The 25,270-nt window shown below is 44.2% G+C and overlaps 1 protein-coding gene across 1 annotated transcript in view; it reads left to right on the plus strand.

The window, feature by feature from the left end:
• SLC5A9 (solute carrier family 5 (sodium/sugar cotransporter), member 9) overlaps positions 1-22,182 on the plus strand; it is a 26,206-nt gene extending 4,024 nt beyond the window's left edge. The window contains exons 2-14 of the mRNA XM_006839738.1: positions 258-329; positions 2,881-2,985; positions 3,318-3,482; positions 4,322-4,427; positions 5,282-5,362; positions 5,608-5,813; positions 5,991-6,126; positions 6,603-6,710; positions 8,615-8,765; positions 10,580-10,748; positions 13,698-13,913; positions 16,779-16,938; positions 21,970-22,182. Of these exons, the coding sequence (XP_006839801.1) occupies positions 258-329; positions 2,881-2,985; positions 3,318-3,482; positions 4,322-4,427; positions 5,282-5,362; positions 5,608-5,813; positions 5,991-6,126; positions 6,603-6,710; positions 8,615-8,765; positions 10,580-10,748; positions 13,698-13,913; positions 16,779-16,938; positions 21,970-22,178 (1,884 nt within the window). The 3' untranslated portion in view covers positions 22,179-22,182. The remainder of the gene's footprint in view (positions 1-257; positions 330-2,880; positions 2,986-3,317; positions 3,483-4,321; positions 4,428-5,281; positions 5,363-5,607; positions 5,814-5,990; positions 6,127-6,602; positions 6,711-8,614; positions 8,766-10,579; positions 10,749-13,697; positions 13,914-16,778; positions 16,939-21,969) is intronic.
• The last annotated feature ends 3,088 nt before the right edge of the window (positions 22,183-25,270 follow it).

Consider the following 25,270-nt stretch of genomic DNA (forward strand, 5'->3'; position numbering starts at 1 on the left):
CAATAAAGCATAGGTAAATATTCTTCTGGTATTCTCTGCTTTCAGCCAAGATCTATCAGACATCCGCAATGATATCTCCCAAAGGTACATACCTTAAAAACAGTAGATCTGGCACATTTAGCCAGTTCTGTTTGGCTCCAGATCTCATTTCTTGTGGTCCCATGCAGCCTCTGCCGATGGGTACAGAATCTGTGTGCAAGACAGAAATTGGATAGAAGTGCAAGAAATACTCACATCTTATTTATTTATTTTTACAGTCATCCTTTCGTGCAAGCCGAGGAACGATTGGAGGCTATTTCCTGGCAGGGAGGTCCATGAGCTGGTGGCCAGTGAGTTGACCTTCTTCCCTCCCTTCTCATTGTAGAGGCTTCCATCTCTGTTCTTCTCCATTCCCACCATTCATAGTCCTTATCTCATTATCTGTCACCTAGGTAACAGCTTCCCTGCTGGAATTTCTGACTCTGGACTCCTTCTCTCCAGATCAAGTCCACCCTGCAACCTGAGTGGTCTTGTCAACACACACCATTCATTGGGCACTTCTTAAGTACAGGCCCTATGCTAGGCACTGGACCTACAGAGACAAACGTAGATGGTCCCTAACCTAGAGAAGCTCACAGTTGAGCTCAGCAGACAGACTCATAAGCAACATGACCAATGTTGAGCTAAAAGGAAGCACAGGATCTTGTTAGGGATTGGAAAAAAACCCCAACTTGCAGATAGCAGAACCTGGGAGAAGATGGGCTAGGGAAGATTTTCTTAGGACGGTGACACATGAGATTAATTTTGAATAATAGTTAAAATGAAAGAAATTTTAGAGGTAGAATTCCCAAAAACCTTAAGGAATTGATCTCCAACACTTTGTAAACCCCATTTTCTCCCATCTTCCACCTCACATGTTTCTTTTGGTATTCAATACCAACCTACGCTTCCTGACATGACAAAGTAAGACTCACTTCGGAAACTAGTAAGGGAATTGTTAACCCCCAGTGGTAGCTGGAGTCCTGGTGTGGCACTGTAGGATAATGTAGTAGACCACAAGGTCGGTTTAAACCACAAGGTTGGTGGTTCAAACTCACCAGCTGCTCCTCAGAAACTCTATGCAGGGTCGCTATGAGTTAGAACCAACTCAACAGAACTTAAAAGCAACAATAACAACAATGATTGCTGGAGCTGAATTCACACCCAGGCATGCCAACTCACATACATGGCACATGTGTGTATATATACATACACATCCCAACAGTCATCTGCCACTTGACCCCACCCCTTTCTTGGTTCTCACTGCCTCTACCACCCACCATGGGTCACAGACTCACTAAAGAGTAGAGGAAACTCAGGAAGCCTACAGAGCTTTCTGGAAGGTTTGGGTATTTCGGATAGGATAAGGCAGGGGCAAAGTGTTCTCATGCTGTTCAGAATGGTCAAATCCCCAGGGATGCAGCAATGAATAGGGCTAGTGCTGCCAGACACTCCCTCATCTAAAGAAACAACCCAACCACCACCCTTGGAAATCATCCTTCTCTGCTGGCACCCACTCAAAACTACAACCCTAGAACTGAGTCATCAGTGGAGGGAATAAGCAGGAGAAAGTATATGTCCATTGGGGGAATGGCTAAAGTCCAGGATGAGAACTCTGTATCTCACAGTGTTGTTGCTGTTAAGTGCCATCGAGTTGGTTCCTATGCATAGTGACTCTAAATAGGGTTTACAAGGAGAGGCTAGTGTGCTTGAACCGGTGACCTTGTGGTTCAAACTGACCTTGCAGTCTAGTGCATTAGGGAAAGCCTGAGCATGAGGTGGGTGTTGTAGCTGACTCACCAGGATTCCGGCTATGCCTGAAAGATAGATACATGGAGATGTGGAGATGTTCACCTGTGGGAAAAAGAAGGTGCTGGTGTCCATTCTCAGGTGACCAGAGACTATGAGCTATGTCTGCTGAATTTGAGATCAAAGTTCAGTCTGGAGTCAGAATCAAATTCAGTACTGGATCAAGGAAGCTAGAACGTGTGTGTCTGTCTATGTGACAGTCCAATATCTTTACATCCTTCCCTACTTGGTCAGCCATCCTCTTCTACTCCCCTTGTCAAACATCTCAGTTTTCCTTGAGTTATGAGCCAGGAACTCTGGGTTGTGTAGGAGAGAAGGTGCATTGCTGCTCCAAGGACAACCTAGGGGGAGGCTTCCTCCTTGGAAGCAGGAGGCTGAGTGCTCCTTCCTCTGGATAGGTGGTCAAGGCTGGTCCTGCCAGCATCCTAAGGTTCACCGGAAAGAGTAAGAGTATAGAAGGGGAACATGGAGCTGGTGGTGATAGCACAAAGGCCTCTTCAGCAATCTCAGGCCAGGTGGCATCTCTGTGCCTTTACACTGCTCCATCGTCTCGTCTCTGAGTAATCTCAATACTTTCCCTGTCTTCTCACTGTTTTATTACAAGCACCTTTAGAAAAACAGGAAGTTAGGTGAAGTCCTTAGAGCCGTGACCCCAGTTCAGGACTTTAAATTGTCCTCCCTACGCTTACCCTGCTACCCATCACTTCCCTTCTTTCTCGGGCTTAGAGACTTCACTGTTCTGAACATTAGGCCCTTCCTCTGTAAATCAGCACAATTAGTACTGATCCATCTAGGCATGTGAAAAGATTAGATGCACAACTACAAATAAAGTGCCCAGCACAGTGCCTGACACACATCAAGTACCCAATAAATACCAGTTTTATCCCTCCTCCTCATTACTCCTCTTCGTCTCCCCATTCTGACCTCAGATTCCTTGAGTCCAGATCTTGGTCTCTCTGCCTCCTTCTCAGTCCCTGATGCCCATGGTCCTGATTCCAGTTTTATTTAGATTACTCCTGACCACTGACTCTAGACCCCATTTGTGCCTTGCAGATTGGAGCTTCTCTGATGTCCAGCAATGTGGGCAGTGGCTTGTTCATCGGTCTGGCTGGGACAGGGGCTGCTGGAGGCCTTGCTGTGGGTGGCTTCGAATGGAACGTAAGAAAGCTGGCCTGACAGCTGATCAGGAGTAAAGGAGTCTGAGCCCCACCCCACTCCCTATCCCTAGTAATGGGAAGACACTCAGATCTCTTTGGGACAACTGAATGATAAATTAAAAATCCATTTTACAGATGAGGAAGCCAAGGTATGGAAAAGGGAATGGGACTCATCAGTGGTCACACAACTATTATTTGAAGGACTGAGACCAGGTCCTGTGCTCCTTACCCTCCTGATCAATGCTCTCCTGTAGTATAGCACTGTCTCTGAGAGGGAGGTGCCCCTCCAGCTGCATCTAGGACCTACATACTTTCCTCTCCTGACTCTCCCAGGCAACCTGGCTGCTGCTGGCCCTTGGCTGGATCTTCATCCCCGTGTACATTGCAGCTGGTGTGGTCACCATGCCACAGTATTTAAAGAAGCGATTCGGGGGCCAGAGGATCCAAGTGTACATGTCTGTCCTGTCTCTCATCCTCTACATCTTTACCAAGATATCGGTGGGTACCCACGCCAATGCGGCCATGTTGTCTCTCTGAAAAGGTAATTAGGGAAACTGTTGAGGACACTACCATGCACTTGTTGCAGGTCACACGACTTCCTTAAGTCTACACAGAGGGTTAGCTCGGGAACTGAAACTAAACTTTGGGTCTGCTGACCCATGCAGGCTTCCTTACACTCTTACCGTGTTATAGACCCTGTAATGGGGCCATAAACAGTCATGGAATGGCTCCAACAAACACACTCTCTTGTAACTAAGTTATCCAATTACCAACTCTAAGATCATAAAATTCTTTGAAGCCTCTTGCTTACCAATGCTTGAGAATGGCCTTAACTCAGCTTGGGTCAAAGATATGCCCCCAAGTCTGTAATAAATTCAGACTTATGGATTTTCTGTACCTGTGGTTGTCTGCACCAGGGTTCCTTCCTCATTAAGTCAACTGTGGGTCCATCTGGCAACTAAGTGAGCAGTTAGGGACACTCCGGGTTTCTACTCTCTCATCCCAAATGATCTTTTCTCCAATCTCAGTTTTCACCTCTGCTTGCTCAATCTTTCACTGTATTTCTTCACCGCCCTTCATAGCCCATGGTCTATCCTACAGTGCTACAATATAGAATTATTCTCAATTTTGAACCTTTATGTGGTATGAATTTGTTTTAAAGTTTCAGTGGTTTTTTACTCTCTGCAAGATCAAACCCATATTCCTTAGTATGGTACCTGAGGCTTGCTTTCACTGTGTGGTGAGGGGGCTCAGAGAGTTGAGCAAACAGAACTAGCCCCTGGTGGCCACATCGAGGTCCTTGAGTGACCTGGACTCCTGGTCCTGGTTTTCTGCAGACTGACATCTTCTCTGGAGCACTCTTCATCCAGATGGCCTTGGGTTGGAACCTTTATCTCTCCACAGTGATCCTGCTGGTGGTGACAGCTGTCTACACCATTGCAGGTAGGACCAAGAGAAGGTCACACTGAGATGCAGGCACTAAGGAACAGAGATAGGGATCGAGGTGGAGTTAGAGAGGGAAGCTTAGTAACTGGTAGAGAAAAAATGGAAGGAGGAAGACATGCAGAGGGAAAGAAGACACTGATTCTGGGAAAATAAAAACAAATGGTACAGAGATAAAGAGATGAGGAGACAGAAGTGTAAGAAGAGAGAGAAAACAGAAAAGCATGGTGTCACCGAAACAAGGAAATATTGAGAGGACAGAAATAAAGAAGTGGGTAGACAGAGAGAGTAAGGGAAGGAACAGGACTCATAAACACTGAGAAAGATCAAAGGCAGCAGGGAGTAGGGTGGCAATGAGAGGACTAGTCACTGGACTAGAGTATCCAGGAAGTCCCAGCCCACCTTCTCCTATCTCCTCCAGTACACCTCATACAGGGCTGGGTGCCCTGGGAGGCAGACTCAGGGCAGACTTACTAATGGGGAAAGTTGGTCCTGAAGGATGGATGTTGTTGGGAGGAGAAAGGAGAGGTCATTCTTAGTAGAGATAATGGCACAGGCAAAGGAATGGACTTAGTTATTTAAAAAGAAAAAAGGAGTTATGGCTCAACAGCCACAGAGGCTGCAGGAATAGAAGGAGAAGATCTAAGTACCTTTAACTGTGACCAGTCCTCCATCCTGCCAGGGTGGGGCAGAGGAAGTCCAAAGGGTGCTAAGGATGACAGGTGGTCAGAGTCCACCTCCTAAAAGGGCTGGGCATCTTCTCTGGCCTCTCCAGTATGGTCTTGCAAAGGGTGGGTGCCCAAAGAGGACCCCCTTTTTGGTAATGACTAATGAACTTTGTCCTTGGATCCCAGGAGGTCTCACAGCTGTGATCTACACAGATGCTTTGCAGACGGTGATCATGGTAGGGGGAGCCCTGGTCCTCATGTTTCTGGGTAAGGAAGATGCCCCAATACAGTCCTACTTCTCTAATCTGCCTTTGACTGTCACCGCCATTGCTTACCTGGAGCTTCCCAGAGCACAGTCATGTCTGCCTTCCAGGCTGGGGCTCCCTAAGAGCAGGGCTCTCTCTGTACCAAACCAGGGATCTCAAGTCTGAGTCCTATCTCTTTTCCCGTGCCTCATACCAGCTCAAAACCCAAGGGAACTGGGTCTTATTCAATGTGGTCTCTCCCCACAGGCTTTCAGGAAGTAGGTTGGTACCCAGGCTTGGAGCAACTGTACAAGCAGGCTATTCCTAATGTCACAGTCCCCAACACCACCTGTCACCTCCCACGACCTGATGCCTTCCACATGCTTCGGGATCCTGTGAACGGAGACATCCCATGGCCAGGTCTCATTTTTGGACTCACGGTGCTGGCCACCTGGTGCTGGTGCACAGACCAGGTAATGGCACTGGCTTGACCTATCCCACCACAGAGTAGGTGGTTTCCTGCAGGAAAGCAAGGCACCCAGAAGCATAGAGAGTAGGGATTCACTCTGGGTCTGGTGTAGCGCAGTCTGCAGCCTGTGTCAAAGCTCCCTTGTCACTGTACTGAGCCTCCTCTGTTGCTGCCATTTCAGGTCATCGTGCAGAGATCTCTCTCTGCCAAGAGTCTGTCCCATGCTAAGGGAGGCTCTGTGCTGGGAGGGTACCTGAAGATCCTACCCATGTTCTTCATCGTCATGCCCGGCATGATTAGCCGGGCTCTGTACCCAGGTAAGGGCAGCTCTTCCATTTTGGAGACTGGCAAGTGAGGCTTGCAATGGGATTCCAGTGAAAAGGCTTCTGGGAAATGCTGGACTAGAGCTGGGGTCAACAAACATTTCTGTTAAGGACAGATTATAAATATGATAGGCTTTACAGTCGAACATTTAAATATTTTAAAAGATGAATCTATGCCTGGATGCTATTTTTAAATCCTGCTGCTTTTTATTATAGGAAAGACGAATGAATTCTAATTAAAATTACAAGGATATTTGCTTTTTATAAAATCCAAAGAAATGTGTCAGCCTTTTCAGGACTGTAGTACCGGCAAATTTACCAGACATGCCCATCTGCCCTTTGACATACTAGCCACTTGATCTGCCAGCGTCACAGATGAACACCCTCTTGTAGTGTTAGAAAGCTAACCAGGGAAGGTACAGGCCAGGTCCAAGTTCACACCATTCTAACCACCACCCCTTCTTCTACAGATGAGGTAGGCTGTGTGGACCCTGACATCTGCCAAAGGATCTGTGGGGCCCGAGTGGGATGCTCCAACATTGCTTACCCCAAGCTGGTCATGGCTCTCATGCCCATTGGTGAGTTCTCAGCTCTCCCACCTCAGCCTCCACACTTAATTTACCGACTTCCTACCAGTCCCCCCTGCCCAGGACACTGAGAATGAATGGGAATATGGAATAAAAATATTCACACACCACCACCACCACAGCCCTAAGGAGGCACCTGATACAGTCTGGCAGGTGATCAGGGAAGATTTCCTGGAGGAGTGAACCCCAGCAAACAAAGCTAGAGGGAAGTAAAAACATCATTCCAAAGAGGAGAATTTGTGTGCACAAAGGCTTAGGCTGAGAGAGCGTCTGAGGTCTGAGATCAAGATACTTCCACACAGACTTAAGAAGCAGGAGGGACTGAAGACAACCTTCCCTTCAGAGACTGTCATGGCCAAGCCCACTTTAACAATACACCTTTTACTCTGAGGGTCACAGGGTGGGTGTGGGATGGGTTAGGCCAGAGATTGCATGATCAGGCTTGTACTTTAGAAGGTTCGTTCTGCATGGAGGATTCTGCATGGAGGACGCTCAGGGGAAGACAGGGAAATGATTAAGGAGGTAGGTATTTGGGATGTCCAGATTATCAGTGATGGTGGAGTTTATCAAGTTAGTGGCAGTCATGAAACAGGGAAGGAATTTAGAAGATATTTCTAAGATAGATAGATAGATAGATAGATAGATCGGTTGATAGATAGATAGGACTTTCTAAATGATTGCTTTTGAGAGATAAGAAAGTCCAAAGAATGGAAGAAGTTTCCCAGATCTTAGACATTAAAAAGTGATTTACAATACTATTGAGATTGGGGACATAGGAAAAAAGGCAGGTTTATGGAACAAAGTTGACAAGTTGAGTTATCCTACCCGCCAGTAGAATGGGAAAGGAATCAAAAAGATGGCAATGATGGTAGCAGACCTGTTGTGCAGAACAACCACAGAGGAACTGATTGATGGTGGTGCAGAGGAGGAGAGATGAGGAAGGGTCTAAATATCACTGAGGCATTTGTGGTGGGAGACTGGAAGGGTATTACTGACCAAAGAGAGAAGCTGAAGTCCCCAGAGGAAATCATAGCCTCAGTTTGGAACATCTCGAGTCCAAGGTTCCTGAGTCTTCTAGGGAGACATCAGGAGATGGTACAATGGATCTGGAAGAGAAGAAAACTGAGCTGGGACAGGACTGGAACTTTTCTCCCCAGGAGGAATTGAACAGTCCAATTTCTAGAAACTTGTCATTAGAGTCATAGAAACTTCAGAGATCAGTAGGTCCTACTCTCTCCTATTGTTGTTTGTTGTTAAGTGCCATCGAGTCGATTCTGACCCATAGCAATCCTCTATAGGGTTTCCACAGAGCAGCTGGTGAGCTTGAACTTCTGACCTTGCAGTTCAAATGACTTTGCAGTCTGATGCATTAGCCCACAGCACCACACCAGGACTTCCCCTCTCCTATTACAGGTGGAAAATAGGCCCAGAAAGAACCTGCCCAAGATGACTCAGCTAGCTATTGCAGAGCCAAGAAACAAGCCCAGGGGTTCTGCCTCTCAGACCCAGTCTTATCCTGCACCACAGTGTCAATAGAGAAGGTACAAAACACTGAGATTATTTCCCCCGTCCAGGGACCCACTAATCTAGAATGTTTACAACTTGAGACCAGACTGAAAAGTCAAAGCTGCAGACCATCTTAAAGACCATCCAGTCTCACACACATTAATGGTATATATGAGGAAACTGAAGCAGATAGAGGCAGAGCTTGGCTAGACCCAGGTCTCTTGCCGTTAATTCTTTGAAATCTGTCCTGTATGGGAACCTCATCTAATACCTTTCTTATCCCACCTCTCCCCACAAACCCCTGACTCTGCTTGACAATGCAGCCTTCCTGGTCCCTGGTAGATAGCATTAATGGGCCAGCAGTCCACACACACTGTGTCTCTCCCCAGGTCTGCGGGGCTTGATGATCGCTGTGATTATGGCTGCCCTCATGAGCTCACTCACCTCCATCTTCAACAGCAGCAGCACCCTGTTCGCTATTGATGTTTGGCAGCGCTTCCGCAGCAAGGCCACAGAGCAGGAGCTGATGGTGGTGGGCAGGTGCGCTGGCCCATCCTTTCAGAATGCCCCTTCCTGTAGGCAGAACCCCCTCTACACTTTCTCCTGTCTCCTGCCTGTCCTGGGGATTCCTGGAGAGAATGTGGCTTGTCTGGGCCCTGGACAACTGGTCCTTTCAATGTAATGTCAGTTAAGTCTAAAAAAGTATATATTCTTTTTTAAAAAGAAAGGGGGGTAGGGATAACACTCTTCCTTGCAGGGTGAATTAGGATGAATGAGTAAGCACTTAAGAAGTGAAAGGTGTGCTGTACAAGGGGAGGAACATTAGCAAGCAGCTCTTTCCCAAGGTTTCTTGGACCAACTCAACCTGTCACCACAGGGTAACAGAAGCGCTATGAACATAATCCATCAGGCTCATCCTGAGCATCCTCTATGCATCATATCCTTGTGCTGAGGATAAGGATAAGTCCTGTGGCCTTGCCCTCTGGTTTCTCATAGTCCAATGAGAAAGTTAGAAACATGTAATGTACGGGCACTTTGAAAAGTTTGTGGAAAAAATTCCATTCTCTTTTCATTTCATTCTCCCAGAACTTTTGGAAGCCTCCTTGTCAGTGAGGTAGATGCACTGATGAAATGTTTTCGCTAAATGTTGCAAAGCCTTGATGTTGAACATAAAGCTAAATAATTTTAACTCTGCATTGTGATTATTTGTCTCATGCTTTTGAAAATATAACCTGGTGGTTAATCATCTTTGGAGATAGGCTAGGGGATTTTCAATTAGTATAAGCTTAAAGGGGCCTTTCTGAAATTTTTACTCCATGATTTAAGGCTCTATGATGCAGATATCTGCACTAAAGTGCTATTCTTCCTCCACTCCCTTGCTAGATGGGTAACTGAATTTAAATATCTTGCTCTTTTACATTTCCCTGTCTTTGCATTAACTGTCCCTTCCATCAGGATGCCTCTATCCATGTCTTCCCAATGAATTTCCCCTGCCTGTTCGTATATGTGTCTCCAATTCCATGCACAGAGACTGACTCTAGCAGGACTTAAGTATAGGAAAAGTTGTTCAAAGAGGAAGGAGAGTAACAGTTGGGAGGTCATTTGGGTAGCTGCTGCTCTTAATGGGCCTGGCAGAGGACGGAGGGAGGAAGAGAAGAGGAGATGATAGGTGTAAAGAAGTGATTGACCCTTTCTGTGCACACTAACTGTTGAGTTTTGCAGCCTCCTCTTAAACCAATCACTGGGGTTTGGGCGCCATCTACTGCCCAATGCATTGTTGCGTCCAAACAGCCAAGAACGGTTTTACAATATCTTGTTCAGACACTTGCAAAACCAGGGAGAACTTAGGAAGCAGCCCTGAGTCAGGATCAGCTGAGGAAGATTCAGGAGTTGGGGAAGGTGGATTTTCTGCCCTAAGCCAAATGTCAAAGTAAGGGATAGAGGTGCAAATCTGGAGTAGCCCAGAAGCAGGAGAAGGCCCTGAAGGCAGGAGTCTTCCTAGAGAAGGGGCTGTCCTGGACAGGGTTTAGACACAAATGAGAAGGAAACGTATTTCTAAGAAAAGACTAGGAGGACATCTACTGAGGGGGGTGGATTCCTTCACTAAACAGTAGGTGAATTACATGACCTTCGAGGGTTCCAATTTATAAAAAATGCTGAGCTGTTGGAGTTCTGGGTTTCGTGGACTCTGATATTCTGTAATTTTGATAGTCAGAATTTCTGGAGTCTTAGGACTTGGGGTTTGGCCTTCTAACAATCTCTCTGATTCAATGACTGTGTATTTTTCCCTCATCCTCCCTTCCTGGTATCCCATGCCAACCTTTGCTCATAAAACTTTGTGCCCTCCTTGGCAGAGTATTTGTGGTGTTCCTGGTCATCATCAGCATCCTCTGGATCCCTATCATCCAAAGTTCCAACAGTGGCCAGCTCTTTGACTACATCCAGGCTGTCACCAGCTACCTGGCCCCACCCATCACAGCCCTCTTCCTACTGGCCATCTTCTGCAAGAGGGTCACAGAACCTGTGAGTGCAACACTACACCCATCTCTCCCAGCACAGCAAGGGTTAAGGGACTTAGTCTGTCAATAATCTGTTCCATGTCACCTCTGGCAACTACATCCCCTAAGCTTCCATAGCCCCATACTTAACATTAAGGCAAGATGACTCATTCACTCAAAAATTGATCAATCCTATTTGGGAGGCTCTGGGGATGATGCAATGGTTTAAAAGGTTAACATCCCTGGAATTAGTGGCTGTCAGGGAAAAGAGATATTACTTAAGCAGTAACAACAAAGCATAATGACTTCTATGAAAATATTCAGCAGGAGCACTTAATTTAAGGAATGCTTGGGAGAGGGTCAGGGACACAATGACATCTGAGCTGACACTTGAAGGATTAAGGAGGAGGGGGTTGGGGAATTCCAGATATTAGGAACAGTGTGTGTAAAGGTCCCAAACAAAGGTAAAGATCTCTGGGGTTCGTTCCATCTCTAACCCTATAAGGACCTTGTTGGTAGTGGTGTTAAGTTCTGTCGAGTGGGTTCTTATTCATAGCAACCTGTATAGGTTCCCAAGGAGTGGTTAATGGGTTCAAACTGCTGATCTTATGGATAGCAGTCCAGTGATTATCCTAGAACATCACACCAGGACACCTGTAATGGCATAAATGTAGATAAAACAAGAGCAAAGACAACAACAATGAGATAGAATAGGCAGCCACTGGGGTTTCTACACACATCATAATCTGAAGCTCAACAAGAAACCTGGGAGGAAGCTAGAGGCACCAGAACTGTAGCCTAGCAGTACACAATTTACTCCTTCCTGCTGTGTCCTCTATTGCTATGGATAGCACCACCACACAATCCTGTGTCCAAGGCAGAACTGTAACCTAGGAAAGACAGGCCCAAATCTGTCATTCCACTGCTATCCATCTGCTAGCCATAAGCTTCCATTGGCCTTTCTTTTTTTCAGAAGTTGACTGCCAGGACCTTCTCCTAGTATGTCTTAGTCTAGAAACTCTGCTAAAACCTGTCCACCATGGGTGACCCTGATTATATCTGAAATACTGTGGCATAGTTTCCAGTATCACAGCAACATAGAAACCACCACAGTATGAAGTTGTTAAGGATTTTTTTTTTTTTGGAGGGGGGGAATCCACTATCAACACATGGAGGCAGCAGTAAAGAAATCAAATGATGTATTGCATTGGGCAAATCTGCAAAAAGAATTGTATAAAGTTTAAAAAGCAAAGATGTCACTTTTAGGACTAAGGACTAAGGTGCATCCACCCCAAGCCATGGAATTTTCAATAATTTCATATGCATGAAAAAGTTGGATAATTAATAGACGGAACAGGAAATGCATTGATGCATTTGCATCATGGTGATGGTGAAGAATATTGAAAGTACCATGGACTGCTAGAAGAATGACCAGCTCTGTCTTAGAAGCAGTACAACCAGAATGCTCCTTAACAGTGAGAATAGTGACACTTTGTCTCACTGACTTCAGACATGTTGTCAGGAGGGACCAGCCCTTGATAACAACATCATGCTTGGCAAAGTAAAGTGTTATGGAAAAAGAGGAAGAACCCTAACATGATGGATTGACACACTGGCTGCCCAATGGGCTCAAATATAGGACATATAGAGAACAGATAAATAGATGAAAACAGGCAGACAAATGGAAAACAAAAAAACAGGCAGCAAAAGGTAGAGCTGTATTCTAATTTCTGATATAAAAAGGAATTCTGATATTCTCTAGTTATTATACAATTTTTATTCCATTATCGTTGAATACTGTTCTTATTCATAGCAACCCTATACAGGGTTTCTGATGCTGTCCTGGTGCGGCGCTGTAGGATAAGCATCCCATTGAAAAGTCCATTTGAACTACGAGGTTGGTGGTTCAAACACATAAGCCACTCCTTGAAAACCGTATACAGCAGGGGTTGGGAAGCTTTTTTCTGCCAAAAATTATAGCATTGCTCAAGGGCCATACGAAATTATCAACTTGAAAATTAGCCTGCTATATTTGGTCAAACATTTAATTAACTCATCCCTAATGTGGTGGCTGGGAGTCCTGGTGTGGCACTGTGGGTTAATGTGCCAGACTGCAAGGAAGGTCAGCAGTTCAAGGTCACCAGCTGCTCCTTGGAAACCCTATACAGGGTCGCTATGGGTCGGAACTGACTCAACGGAAGTACACAACAACAACAACAACAATGTGGTGGCTGGAGTCCTGGTGTGGCGCTGTGTGTGGGCTAATGTGTCAGACTGCAAAGTCATTTGAACCACAAGATCAGATCGGTTGTTCAAGCTCATCAGCTGTTCCTTGGAAACCCCATAAGGGTCGTTATGGGTTAGAATCGACTCGATGGCACTTAGCAACAATGACAATGTGGTGGCTGGAGTCCTGGTGTGGCGCTGTGGGTTAATGCACTGGACAGCAAAGTTAGTTTGAACCATAAGGTCCACGGTTCAATCTCACCAGCCACTACTCAAAAACCCTATACAACTCCTTGGACTAACAACAACAAATCAGCTTTGCAGGAGCAGAAAGGATTATCTTTCTCTTCTGGAGTGGCTGATGGACTCAAACCACCAGCCTTGTGGTTAGCTGTCCAGTGCTTACCCTACAGAGCCAACAGTGTTCCCAATAGCTGAGTATTGAACATCTATTATTAAATGCTTACTACTTTATCTTACAATTGTCACCTAGGACATGGGAAAGTTCCAAGTCAGTGAGGCTGAGTAATTACAAAATGGAGGCAGGATTAAAATCTGAGTCTGCCTGTCTCTGGAGTCCCTACCCTTTTCAGTATGCTCCAGTGCCCATCTATAAACCACCACAAAGCCTCAGTCCTATCGTAACTCACTAAACCAACTGGCCAAACACTGTACTACGCCAATGGTGGACAGAGTAGCTTTTGCTTTCTAGGATCTCCCCCTGGTCTCACTCCGCTCATTCCTATAGGGAGCCTTCTGGGGGCTCATGTTTGGCCTGGGAGTTGGACTTCTGCGCATGATCCTGGAGTTCTCCTACCCAGCCCCAGCCTGTGGGGAGTTGGACCAGAGGCCAGCTGTGCTCAAGGACTTCCACTACCTCTACTTCGCACTCCTTCTCTGTGGGCTCACTGCTATTGTCATCGTCACTATCAGCCTCTGTACAACTCCTATCCCTGAGGAAAAGGCAAGTAGTGTGCTCACAAGGAGGCCCCAAAGAAATCTGTCCCTTGCCCCCCACAGTGCCTGCAATTCTATCATTGGGTTACATCCTCCTTTGCCATGGATGGGGTGGGGGGTGGGGGAGTCTTTCTAAGTTATTCATTCCCAAGTGAAAAGCAATTCATTCCATTCAAAATTACTCACTGAGCACCTACTATGTACCAGGTACTGTGCTAAGATTGCAAAGTCCTTGCCATTGACTATCCAGAGTGAGGATCAGATTCAAACACAAATGATAACTATACAAAAAGGAAACTAGCTACAGGGAAGGACAGACACAGACAGACAGGATGTCCTCTTCCGGGAGCAGGAACAGGGAAGGGTTTACAAACAAGATCACCTTGCATTGGACCTTGAGGAATGAGTAGGAATTTGTTGAATGGTCAAAAAGTCAGTATATGAAAGAAACAGGAAGTTGACAAGCTTAAGAGCTCAATCCAAAACCTTCCCTTCTGTCCCCTAACTGATTTACCAATCCTTGAACACTGATGCCCAGTCTTATTTTCTTAGAGCCCACAACAAAAGTTAGTTCCTGAAAAGCTGGGTGGGAATCCGTAACAATATCCCTTACCTGTCTGTTGCCTTAGAGTTTACAAAATGACTTTGCACCCTTCATTTCATTGCTACAAATTAGCAGGGTAAATATTATACCTAATTTACAGATGAACCAAAAAATGAAAGCTGACTTCTCCAGAAGTTCACTCCATAAATGATCCCTTCAACCTGTGGAATCTCCAACTTCTCCAATGCCTGTTTCTTCACTCTCCAATGCTGAAGTCTTTCCCAATTTAAAATCCTTCCCTGGATTCTGAGTGCTCCTCTAGCTCCTGCCAGACTCTGAATCACAAAGTTTTGGAAAGAATGGTCTGCAATCATGCCTCTGCTTCCCACCTCTTTACTTCTCAGCCCACTACAGCCTGGCTATTGTCCCAACCATTCCAGTGAAATGGTGCTCGTCAAGGTCAACAACAACTTCTTGTTGCTACATCAGTTGTTACCTCTCTTTCTTTATCCTAAGTGAATTGTGAGAACTAAACATTCCTGCTTCCTGAAGACATTTTCTCTCTTCACTTTCATAATCTAACCCCCAATCTTTATTTTTCCTATTCTTCAACCTTCTTCAGGGACTTTTCTTCCTGTTCCTTAGTTATTGTAGTTCCTTAGGAGTCTATATAGTTTATAACTCCTTTCACCCAACACTATCCCTAGGCTACCTTATCCATTCCCACAAATTCAACAATCCTTTATGAAAGTATAATTCTCAGTTTTCTTTCTCCAGATAAGACCCTTTTCCTAATATGCAAACTTCAAATCTAAATGCCTCCTGTATAAGTAAACTAAGTCCATATGCTACTAGTGATACACTGTAAATATAAACAAAGGTTTATAAAGAAATATTTATAAACAAAGAAACAGCTTGAGTGTTCCTGATCCCATAGAAAGACCTGGGTCAAGCACAGCTGGATCCACAGAAGAAAGTGCCCGGGAGAGGGACTGCTGTATATATGTGTAGGAATCTGGGAGGACAGAGGAGATGCTGGTTTAAAGGGGAGCTGCTTGGCCAGGAAAATAGCTGTGTTAGAAAAGTCTACAATGATTGATCCAACATCACTAATATCAACCAGAAAACTTACTGTGTTCTCTGCTGATGTACCAGAAAGCAAGAAGAGAGAAAGTCACCAGGGCCATCCATGAGACACAATATTTGTTTCTCCTCATTTAGACATTCTCACTTGAAAGTTCTACAGATGCTCCAAGCTTATCATCCTATTTGTGTGTGTGTATGTGTGCCTGCATGCACATATCCACACATCCATAGTCCCACTCTTTACATCTCATTCCTATCAACAGTTAAACCTCTTCCTTCCCCTGTGTCTTCTATCCTTAGGAATTTCCCCACTGCACATGCTGTGTCTAAGACAGAAACCTGAGAGCAGTGTCTTCCCACTCCCTCACCATGTTCTATAAATTTTGGTGCTGTAGGATCAGCTGTTAACCACAGGTCAGCAGTTCAAGCCCACTAGCCCCTATACAGGAAACCCTATATAGGGTCCCTTTGAGTTGGAGCTGACTTGACAGCACTTAACAACAAAAGTCAGAATAGACTTGGGGGCAACTGGTTTTGTCTGTTTGTTTTTGGTAACATCCCTTAACAGGAACCCTGGTCCAGCACTGGACTGTTAACCTAGCCGTTCCATGGGGCAAAGGTCTGACAGTGCTTCCATGAAGATTACAGCCTTGGAAACTGTATAGGGTAGCTCTACCTTGTCCTATTGGGTCACTCTAAGTCACAAGCAAGTCAAAAGCAATGGTTTTCATTTTGGTTTAACTTTTCTTAAGACTTCCTTTAAACCTCCTATCCATTTATTCAGGCTCTCAGTATTTTTTTTAATATTTCTCACTGTTGCAACATCCATTTAATTCACTCAGAGAGATCTTTCTAAATCCTTGAATTTATTGTTCCTTCTCTTTGCCTAAAGTCTTCAGTGGCCTGCAAGTTTTAAAAATATAATGAAAATATCAACTCTTGACCTGACCTTAAAAGCCCTTTATTAATGGGCCTCTGCCCAATTTGCTTCTCCCTCATCAGTCTGTGATCTCCCTGATGTCAGGAAACATCATGGAGCACCCAGTAGAAGCCTGGTGATGAGTGGGTGCTCTGTGAGGGATAGTTTTCTAAAAACGAGGCAGTCAGGGCTAGTACCTAAGCCTCCTGACTCCCAGCTCTCTACTCCATTTTGTTTTTATAACCTCTTATGAATGACATCCTATTTTTTATAGGACTTTTCTCCAAAGGCAACTAACTAAAGGCTGTTTTCTTTCACTCCAGCTGTCTCGCCTGACATGGTGGACACGAAACCATCCCCATTCTGCGCTGGAGAACGAAGTCAATGAGAGCCCCCCAGAGAGATCACAGAGGTCATCAGGGGAAGGACATGCAGGAGGGGGAGCATTGGAGAACTTGAGCCAGGGCCAGGAGCAGCCAGGAGGTAGGGAGAGGGAATGCTGGGGGCTGTGAGTATCACCAGGGAGCAATGTAGGCAGACACCAGGTCATGGGGGTCCCCTTCCCACATGGCTACTGAACTAGTTGAGAAAGAAGACAAATGAGCAAGGCAGATGAGAGTCAACAAATTATCTTCATTAATTATAAAGTGTAGGTGAAAAGACTTACCTTCTATCCATGAGGAGATGTATTTCCTAATACTTAATCCCAGCATTGGACCAAGGTACTATCCAGTCACCAGCAGATCTGAACAAGGGTAGAGCTCTTCTCCCTGTGAACACTGCAAGGCCAAGAAGGAGGAGGGAGGAACGGAGCCAAGCATGCCCCATTTAACTGTCTCAAATCTCTCCACAGGGAAGTCCCTTTAACTTTATTGAATATAAAAGCAGGAAAGAGCAAAAGGTGTTACACTAATTGAGTTCCTTCAGGCCTGACCAAAAAAAAACAACCCCCTTAATGCCAGTCCTTCCACTTTCCTTTATGTTATTTATTACTTATTTATTTATTATTAACAGTTCTGCCTATCATCATAAGTAAGCATGACTGTACCTTGGGGAACATATAGTTCTATCTTTGTGAGATTCCTGCAAAAGAACCACCACTCCTTTGGTTTTCCTCTTTGAGCTGCTAATGACCCAAGCTGATTATGTCTCCTGGAGGCTCCTAAGTGGGTCAGAAGAGTACATTAATTGAATTAACTTCAAGGCTATTTAATATCTAAGGTTAAAAGTCATGATAAGACATAACTGGTGTAGACATAATGCAGCTATAACGTTCCTGCCATGAGATTAAACAACAACATTAAGATATTCTAATGGCATATAATGATAGTGTTACAGGAATTTCCCAAATTACGAACTTCCCAAGGAAAAATTGAAGGCCCCAAAATTAAATCAGTTTTCAGGTTAAAACCTCAAAGCAATTTCTTTTGCCCTTGTAAATTAAAATTTCAACTATTTTTCAACCTTAAATGTGTTTCCTACCTCAATAAGAGGGGTCAATGCCTGGATAGAATTGAGGTTTCTTTGCTCTATACTCAAGCTTCTGTGTGCAAAGCTTTTAATAATTCCCACAAGTTAAAAATGTATCAAAGCAATGCCCTTGTACCAAGTGAAATATAAAATAAGCAAACTCTAGTCCCCAAAGCAGTAATTCCACACAAAATTATATTCCCCAAACCTTGATTCTATCAGCGATCCATTGGTAGTTGAGAGAAGAATTTGGAGAAAGTTGCCCTAGTTTCAGCTCACTGGGTTCACAGTTAGTTTATCCCCAAACCCACAATCTATAACCTGGAAACTTAAGCTCAGTGGGACACATCTCTAAACGAGGGGTTAGTTTTGGCATGATGCATTCACTATATCTATGGGGAAAGGAAGTTGTTTTGCATGTTGTCACCTTTACTTTCCCAAACATGGTGTCCTCCCTGGAAAAGAACACCATGCTTGGTAAAGTAGAAGATGGGGGAAAAGAGGAAGACACCCCCAGTGGGATGAATTGACACAGTAGATACAACAATGGGCTCAAACATAACAGTTGTGAGGATGGCACAAGGCCTGGAGGTGTTTTGTTCACTGTGTCAGAGCCTACTCGATGACACCTAACAACAACAACAATGACATCCTAAATTCCAAAGTTCTATCAAGAGCAAAATATTACCTGGTCTGAGACTCAAAGCTTCTTATCCAAGATGCGCCCATTAAAAGTTAATGATCCACTGTGAAAAGCTATCTATAATGTGCAATCTAATACTTCCCAACATTCCCAGCTCAATATTCACATAGGCTCACTTCAGAAAGCATCACCAAAGCTGAAAGTCAGACTTCCTGGTCTCATTGATGTTGTTGTTGACAAAAGCTGTCAAGTTGGTTCTGACCCTCAGTGACCATGTATGGGGTTTCCGGGAAGCAGCTGGTGAGCTTGAACCGCCAACCTTGCAGTTCAAATGGCTTTGCAGTCTGGTGCATTAATCCACACCTGGTCTCATTAAGTGCTTGCAATGAGTTCAGGTATATTTTGCTTTGCTAGCTGTTGCTCCTGCTCTCTTTCTCAAGTACTGTGATTTATGCAGCAGATACTAGGCATCTCAAAACTGCTTTTTCCCCCATCACAAGCACAAGGCCCTTATCCTTTTAGAACTTATGACATGAAGGAAAGCAAATTGAGAGCACAAGCTCTTTGTAGGTGAGGTAGCTACTAAGATAAGAAGGAAAGAGAAAGGGGGAGAGACTAAGAAGGTAACTCCCAAAAGGAAGGAAGAAGGAACCTGTGTAACCCCACAACTGAATCCAAGCAATAGACAGACTTAACCTCCCTTACCTGCTCTCCATTGTAAGGGGCAGAGGCTGCCCCTGCAGAAGCAGAGAGGACTCCTTGTTTCTTCTCTCTATACCACTTGCTCTTAAAGGGACAAAGGAGCCCACTGAAAACCAAGAAACAAAGGGAGAGAAAACATGCCCAGTTATGGACTAAGATATGTCCTGAAATCCTAACCCCTGTGCCTTTAAATATGACCCTGCTTAGAAAGAGGGTCTGTTTTGTTATGTTAATGAGTTCAAGTAAATGAGATTGTTGTTGTTGTTAAGTTCTGTCAACTCAGTTCTGACTCACAGTGACCCTGTATAGGGTTTCCAAGTAGCGGCTGGTGAGCTTGGACTGCCAACCTTGCAGTTCAAACCAACCTTGCAGCCCAGTGTATTAACCCACAGCACCACACCAGGACTCCGATTTTGACTCACAGTGACCCCATATAGTGTTTCTGAGGCTGTAAATCTTTATGGAAGCCGAAAGCCTCATCTTTCTCCAGCAGAGAGACTGGTGTATTTGAACTGCTGACCCTGTGGTTATCCTACTAATAAAAAGAGCAGAATAGACACAGAGACACAGGGGGAAGGCAGATGCATCTACAGGTTCAGAAACATCAAGGATTGCAGAAGCTATAGAAACTAAAAGAAACAAAGAATGACCTTCCCCTAGAGGCTCTACCCTGAATTTGGACTTCTAGTCTTCTGAACTGTAAGAACATAGATATCTGTTCTTTAAGTCCACCCATTATTTTTATTTTTGTTAAAACAATATTAGGTAACAAAGACACCACCACTAAATAAGGCCACATTCACAGGTACAACCTCTCGAAGAAAGAGTTAAAGGTCAGAGAGAAGCTACTGGCTGCTGGATACAAAATGCACCTTCCTGTGGAAGGGAAATTCAGCAACTGGGGAAAAGCATCTCGCCCTATGTTACCGTCCTAAGGCTGTGGTAACAAAAGTCTTACAAACCCGATGGTTTAAAACAATTAAAATGTATTCTCCCACAGTTCTAGAGGCCAGAGTCTGGATCCAGGATACAGGTTGTCTGTGGGGTCAAATTCTTTTCCAGAGCAGTGGGGAAACCCTCCCCATTTATTTCTGGTAGCTCCAAATGTTTCATGGCTTATGAGGGCATAACCGTAACTTCTGTGTCCCTCTTCACAAGTATGCCGTCCCTCTCGGTCTCTGTGTCCTTCTCTTCATTTTATAAGGACACCTGTCATATTGAATAAGGGTTCTTTCTACTCTACTGTGACCTCATGTTAACTAATTACATCTGCAAAAACCCTATTTCTAAATAAGGCCACATTCACAGGTACAAAGCATTGGAACAAAATCGATTAGAACCTCAAATTATTTTTCTGGGGTAGACCAATTAATACATAACACCTTCTCAGAAAGGTCCATATGCAGAGACAAATCTATTTTTATTGGCCTCAGCTTCAAAAGCAAAACAAGAGATTCCCTAAATATTATTTTTTAAAATTTTTGTCTTCTAAAAACAAATATTTTAAAAAATTAAATGAGCATATTCATAAGTAATATATACATCCAGGTTTTAGTCAAATCAGAATAGGTGGGTTTGTTGAGATGTTCTCATTTGAGTGATTTAAACTCTTTGGGTATCAAACTTCACACATGAAGCCCCACCTAGGAGAAGTAAAATAGAGAATGTTTGGACTAACTTACAAAATGATAAAGTCCAGTACAAACATGATGCTGAGTTCTTAGTCTTGTTCTTAGTGCAACTGTGAAGCTAGTTGCCTACCTGACCTCAAGCAAGTCCCTTCTTTTTTCAGAGTTTTTGTATTATTTCTCCTCTTTCCAATCATGGAGCCAGATTGAATGATATCCAGGGTCCTTACCTATTTGCTACCTTGAGATTGCATTGAATTTACCAAGAACCAAATTCCAAAGCCATTAAGACACAGCATTCCCAATGTGTTATATTAAGATTCCTAATATCTATTTGTTTTTTAATATTGTGTGCCATCAAGTTGGTTCCAACTCAGTGACCCTGCTTAGGGTTTCCAAGGTTATAAATCTTTATAGGAATAGATAGCCTCATCTTCTAATAGATTTTAATATGCTACTTGCTAATTCAAGAAAGACACTTTAAAGGCATTTCCTGTCTTGATTACTTCTTTTAAACTTTCATTTTAATGAGCGCACTGCCTTTGAAGCTGAGATTGAAAGCCTTTCTCTGCACCAGTGGACCTCCTATGCACTGGCACGGCCTTAATTGTCCGCATTGAAAACATTTCATCCAACAGAACCTCTTCCCACTGCTCCAGCATTATAACATTTCCTAGTGCAAAGGAATCTCCATTCTCATGTAGACTTAAGACAACCCAAAGAAAAACAGGGTATCTGTCACTGAACCTTCTGAAAGAGGCAATTGCAGTTCAGAAGACTTGAAGGGATTGCATATGGCCTCAGTGGTCAGCTGAGGGCAGAATTGAGCATGGAATTCAGGTATTCTGGCTTCCATCTCAGTGTCCTTTGCACCAGTGGGTATAGCAGTCAGGTTCAAATGCTTCCTCCTTCCTGAGTGAAGATGATGCTTTTTCCCTCTGTCCCGATTTGGGGCCTGGAGACTCTGGGTAATGCAAATTGAATGTGCTTGACTGCTTTGATTTCTCACCCTTTCTTTTCCTCCCATTTCTCCCCTCCATCTTCCCTTCCCTTCTATTTTTGTTCCTCCAGTCCAACGCAGGTCCTGGGGGAAGTTGCTGTGGGGCTGGTTCTGTGGGCTCTCTGGAACCCCAGAACATGCTCTCAGCCAGGCAGAGAAAGCTGCATTGGAGAAGAAGCTGATTAGCATCGAGGAGGAGCCACTATGGAGAAGTGTCTGCAACATCAATGCCATCCTCTTGCTGACTATTAATGTCTTTCTCTGGGGGTATTTTGCATGACACAATATGCAAAATATTTTGCTTGGTCTGACTTCAGCAGGGAGAGGCTAAATATAGCCCAAGCACAACCAGCAAGAGAAATCAGACAGTTTTTCAAACTGGAACACAGAGGCTGGGACTGCAAACGTCCCTGAAAAGCACACAATCCCGCTTTCACCCTTGATACATGGAGAAATGGAGGCCCAGAGAGAGCTTGAGTTTGTTCAAGAACACACAGCAGGGACTCACACTGGGTCTCCTGACTCTAGCTCATCATTACGTGTTGTCTTTCATCCTACCTCAAAAACATTGTTTTACCAGAAATGTTTGTTGTATGTATAGTCTTGAGATTAGAGAAGTGGTGGATACAAATAAATAGTCATAAGAAACTGCAAAAGGCCAACTACATATGTTCTCTTCTGCATTCTTCCCCTTTACTTCCCCGATCACTCTCATTTTCAGGTATAAGTCAGTCCCAGCCATCTATTTACAGCATGAATCTATCCAGGAAGGCCTTATACTTCCATTGTAGTACCACAGGACGACTTTCAGGCCCTAAGGAGTGCAAGGACCACAGTGGAATTTTAGCATGGTGACAGATGGTATTTTTTGGCAGGGAACTCTTGGATAAGGGACTCTCCTTGGCACTACTCAAATCCTGCCTCTTCCTACTCTCACACACAAATATGCTCACAGTCTGCATAGCCTTGAAGAACTCAGAGTCCAGTTGGCAAGACATGACTTGTTGAAAACAAGAGGGACCAAGACATGCTCCTCTATACTTAGGGGTAAATGCTTGTGAGGGGGTCTGCAGAGGGACACACAGACAATCTAGGAGTCATAGCATGTGGGTCTCTGTCCCTCTCTCTTTGTCTATCAGGCATACACCTACTCTAGAAAACACCATGCTTAGGTGTCTCTCTTCCAGGAAGTATCCTGAGTCCCATGATTACTTCATGTCCCCTCCTGTTCTCACAGTCCCTGTGCCTGTTTCCATCATAGTACTCCACTATACCACATTGTCTGACTCTCTTCCACATTAAGTACTCCAAGGGGCAGAGACCATGTCCCATGTGGCTTTGTACCTAGAAAATACCAAGTGTTGATTAAATGTTGGTTGAAATACTAGTCAAGGGTCTAGTCGGCACTGCACTCTGTTTGGCTGGGGAGTGACTTGAAGAGCCAACTGGTAGTGACAAGAAGGGACCTCATTAAGTTGAAGCTCAAGCAACTGAGAATTAGATATCTATAACAAGACCATACCCCATCTCATTACTAAAGACACAAAGTGAGAATGTCTCTTCCCTCTGTCTCCCTTTCTAGTCTGCCCCTCTCTGTCCTCAGATTCCCCTTAATGCTATCTTCGATCATCATTTTACACTGGACACTAATTTTAATTAGATACAAATAAAATTGTAGTTCTCTGAGATTTAAATACATCTGGTTTTATGAATACCTCCTGGTTGCTGCTGCCTCCATTGACATTTTGATCTCACTATGTCTTACCTCCTGTGGTTTTTCTCTCCTCAAAGTTCTCCATTAATCCTTACTGGAAACTCACCTTTTCCCCCTGATTCCTCCCCAAACCATTCACACAAGGAGCACATGTGAAACAGATTATGCTTGGGACAGGAGAAGGGAGGATCTTTAAACCACAGAAAAGAAGCACAATTTGAAATTGAATATTACCTAATCTACATTTTAGGGTTTTTCAGCCTGTCTCTGAGAATTTCTCTAATTTCTCTGAGAAATTCTCTAATTTCTCTAATCTCCCGTCTCCTTCTATGGCTCAAAACCACCTCATCTCCTTATTCCTCAATTTTGACCTTCCTCAGTTGTTTTTTCCTTTATTGGGATAAGCCTCCAATGGGTTCTAGATCTATGTCTTCTGACCCAAAGATTCACAACTGTGCAGTTAAATATAGCAGGATTGCCAGGATGGGGGTCCACCGCCCTGCACTACCCTCTTTGCCTGGTGCGTTCCTACATGCTCCTCACATCACATCCTAAGGGAAGCCACATTGGCCCAGTTACTGTCCCACCCCTCCAATCAGCAACCCAGAACAGATCAGGCCTCCAGACCCCATCACACAGTCTCACAATAGCTTCAAAGAATTTGTCAGTCTATACCGATATATGTATTTACATAATTATTTCATTAATATTCATCTCCTGGAGTCCTGGACTGCAAACTGCTAGGTCAGTGGTGCAAACCCACCAGCCACTCCTCAGAAATCCTATGCAAGATCACTATGAGTTGGAACCAAATCAACAGCCCTTAACAACAACAAGCCTTAGACTGTAAACTCCCATTGAATCATCATCACTTAGAAAAGTATCTGATACATGCTGGATGCCAACAACAACAAAAATTGTGTGAATAAGTGAAAAATAAATGAATGGATGAGTAAAAATAATCCTAAGCAGAGGAAGCCAAATATTTAAAATATTGTTGTTGCTGTGAAGTGCCATTGAGTCGATTCCAACCCATAGCGACCCTGTATAGGGTTCCCAAGGAGCAGCTGGTGAGCTTGAACCACAGACTTTGCAATATAGAGGTAGGTAAAATCATGACTAAGCTAGGGAACAAAAAATCATTTAAAATGTCTGGAGTGGAAGCAAGGCCTCTGTTATTCCATCCTTCTGTTGGTAAATATGACTCCTCACCAGAGCTCATAGGTGACCACCAGATCTCAGGCTGGATTTTAGTTACCACATGGCCCTTGGCCAGATATATTTGCATAGGTATATTGTTTTCTTAGGCTGGGTTTTCTAGAGAAGCAAAACCAGTGAAACATATATATGTATATATATTGAGATAAAAGTTTATTAACAAGGAAATGGCTTACAATCACAGACTCCCAGGTCCGCAGTGGAAGAGAGAGAGACAGACTCCCTCAAGAGTGTCCATTATATTGGGAGCAGACCATACCTCTAAGGAAGCATCCCTTTAATTGACTGGCTGCTCACAGCCACTTACCAGAGTTCACTACACCTGTATTAAGTCTCATCAGCATGGGAAGAAGCACATCCCAATTGCCATACTTCTGGAAATCCTGACCTAGTCAAGTTGACACAGAACACTAACCATTACAATTGCACATACTCACTTG

This window comes from Chrysochloris asiatica, unplaced genomic scaffold (genome assembly GCF_000296735.1).
Source record: "Chrysochloris asiatica unplaced genomic scaffold, ChrAsi1.0 scaffold00026, whole genome shotgun sequence".
In the NCBI taxonomy this organism is placed as follows: domain Eukaryota; kingdom Metazoa; phylum Chordata; class Mammalia; order Afrosoricida; family Chrysochloridae; genus Chrysochloris; species Chrysochloris asiatica.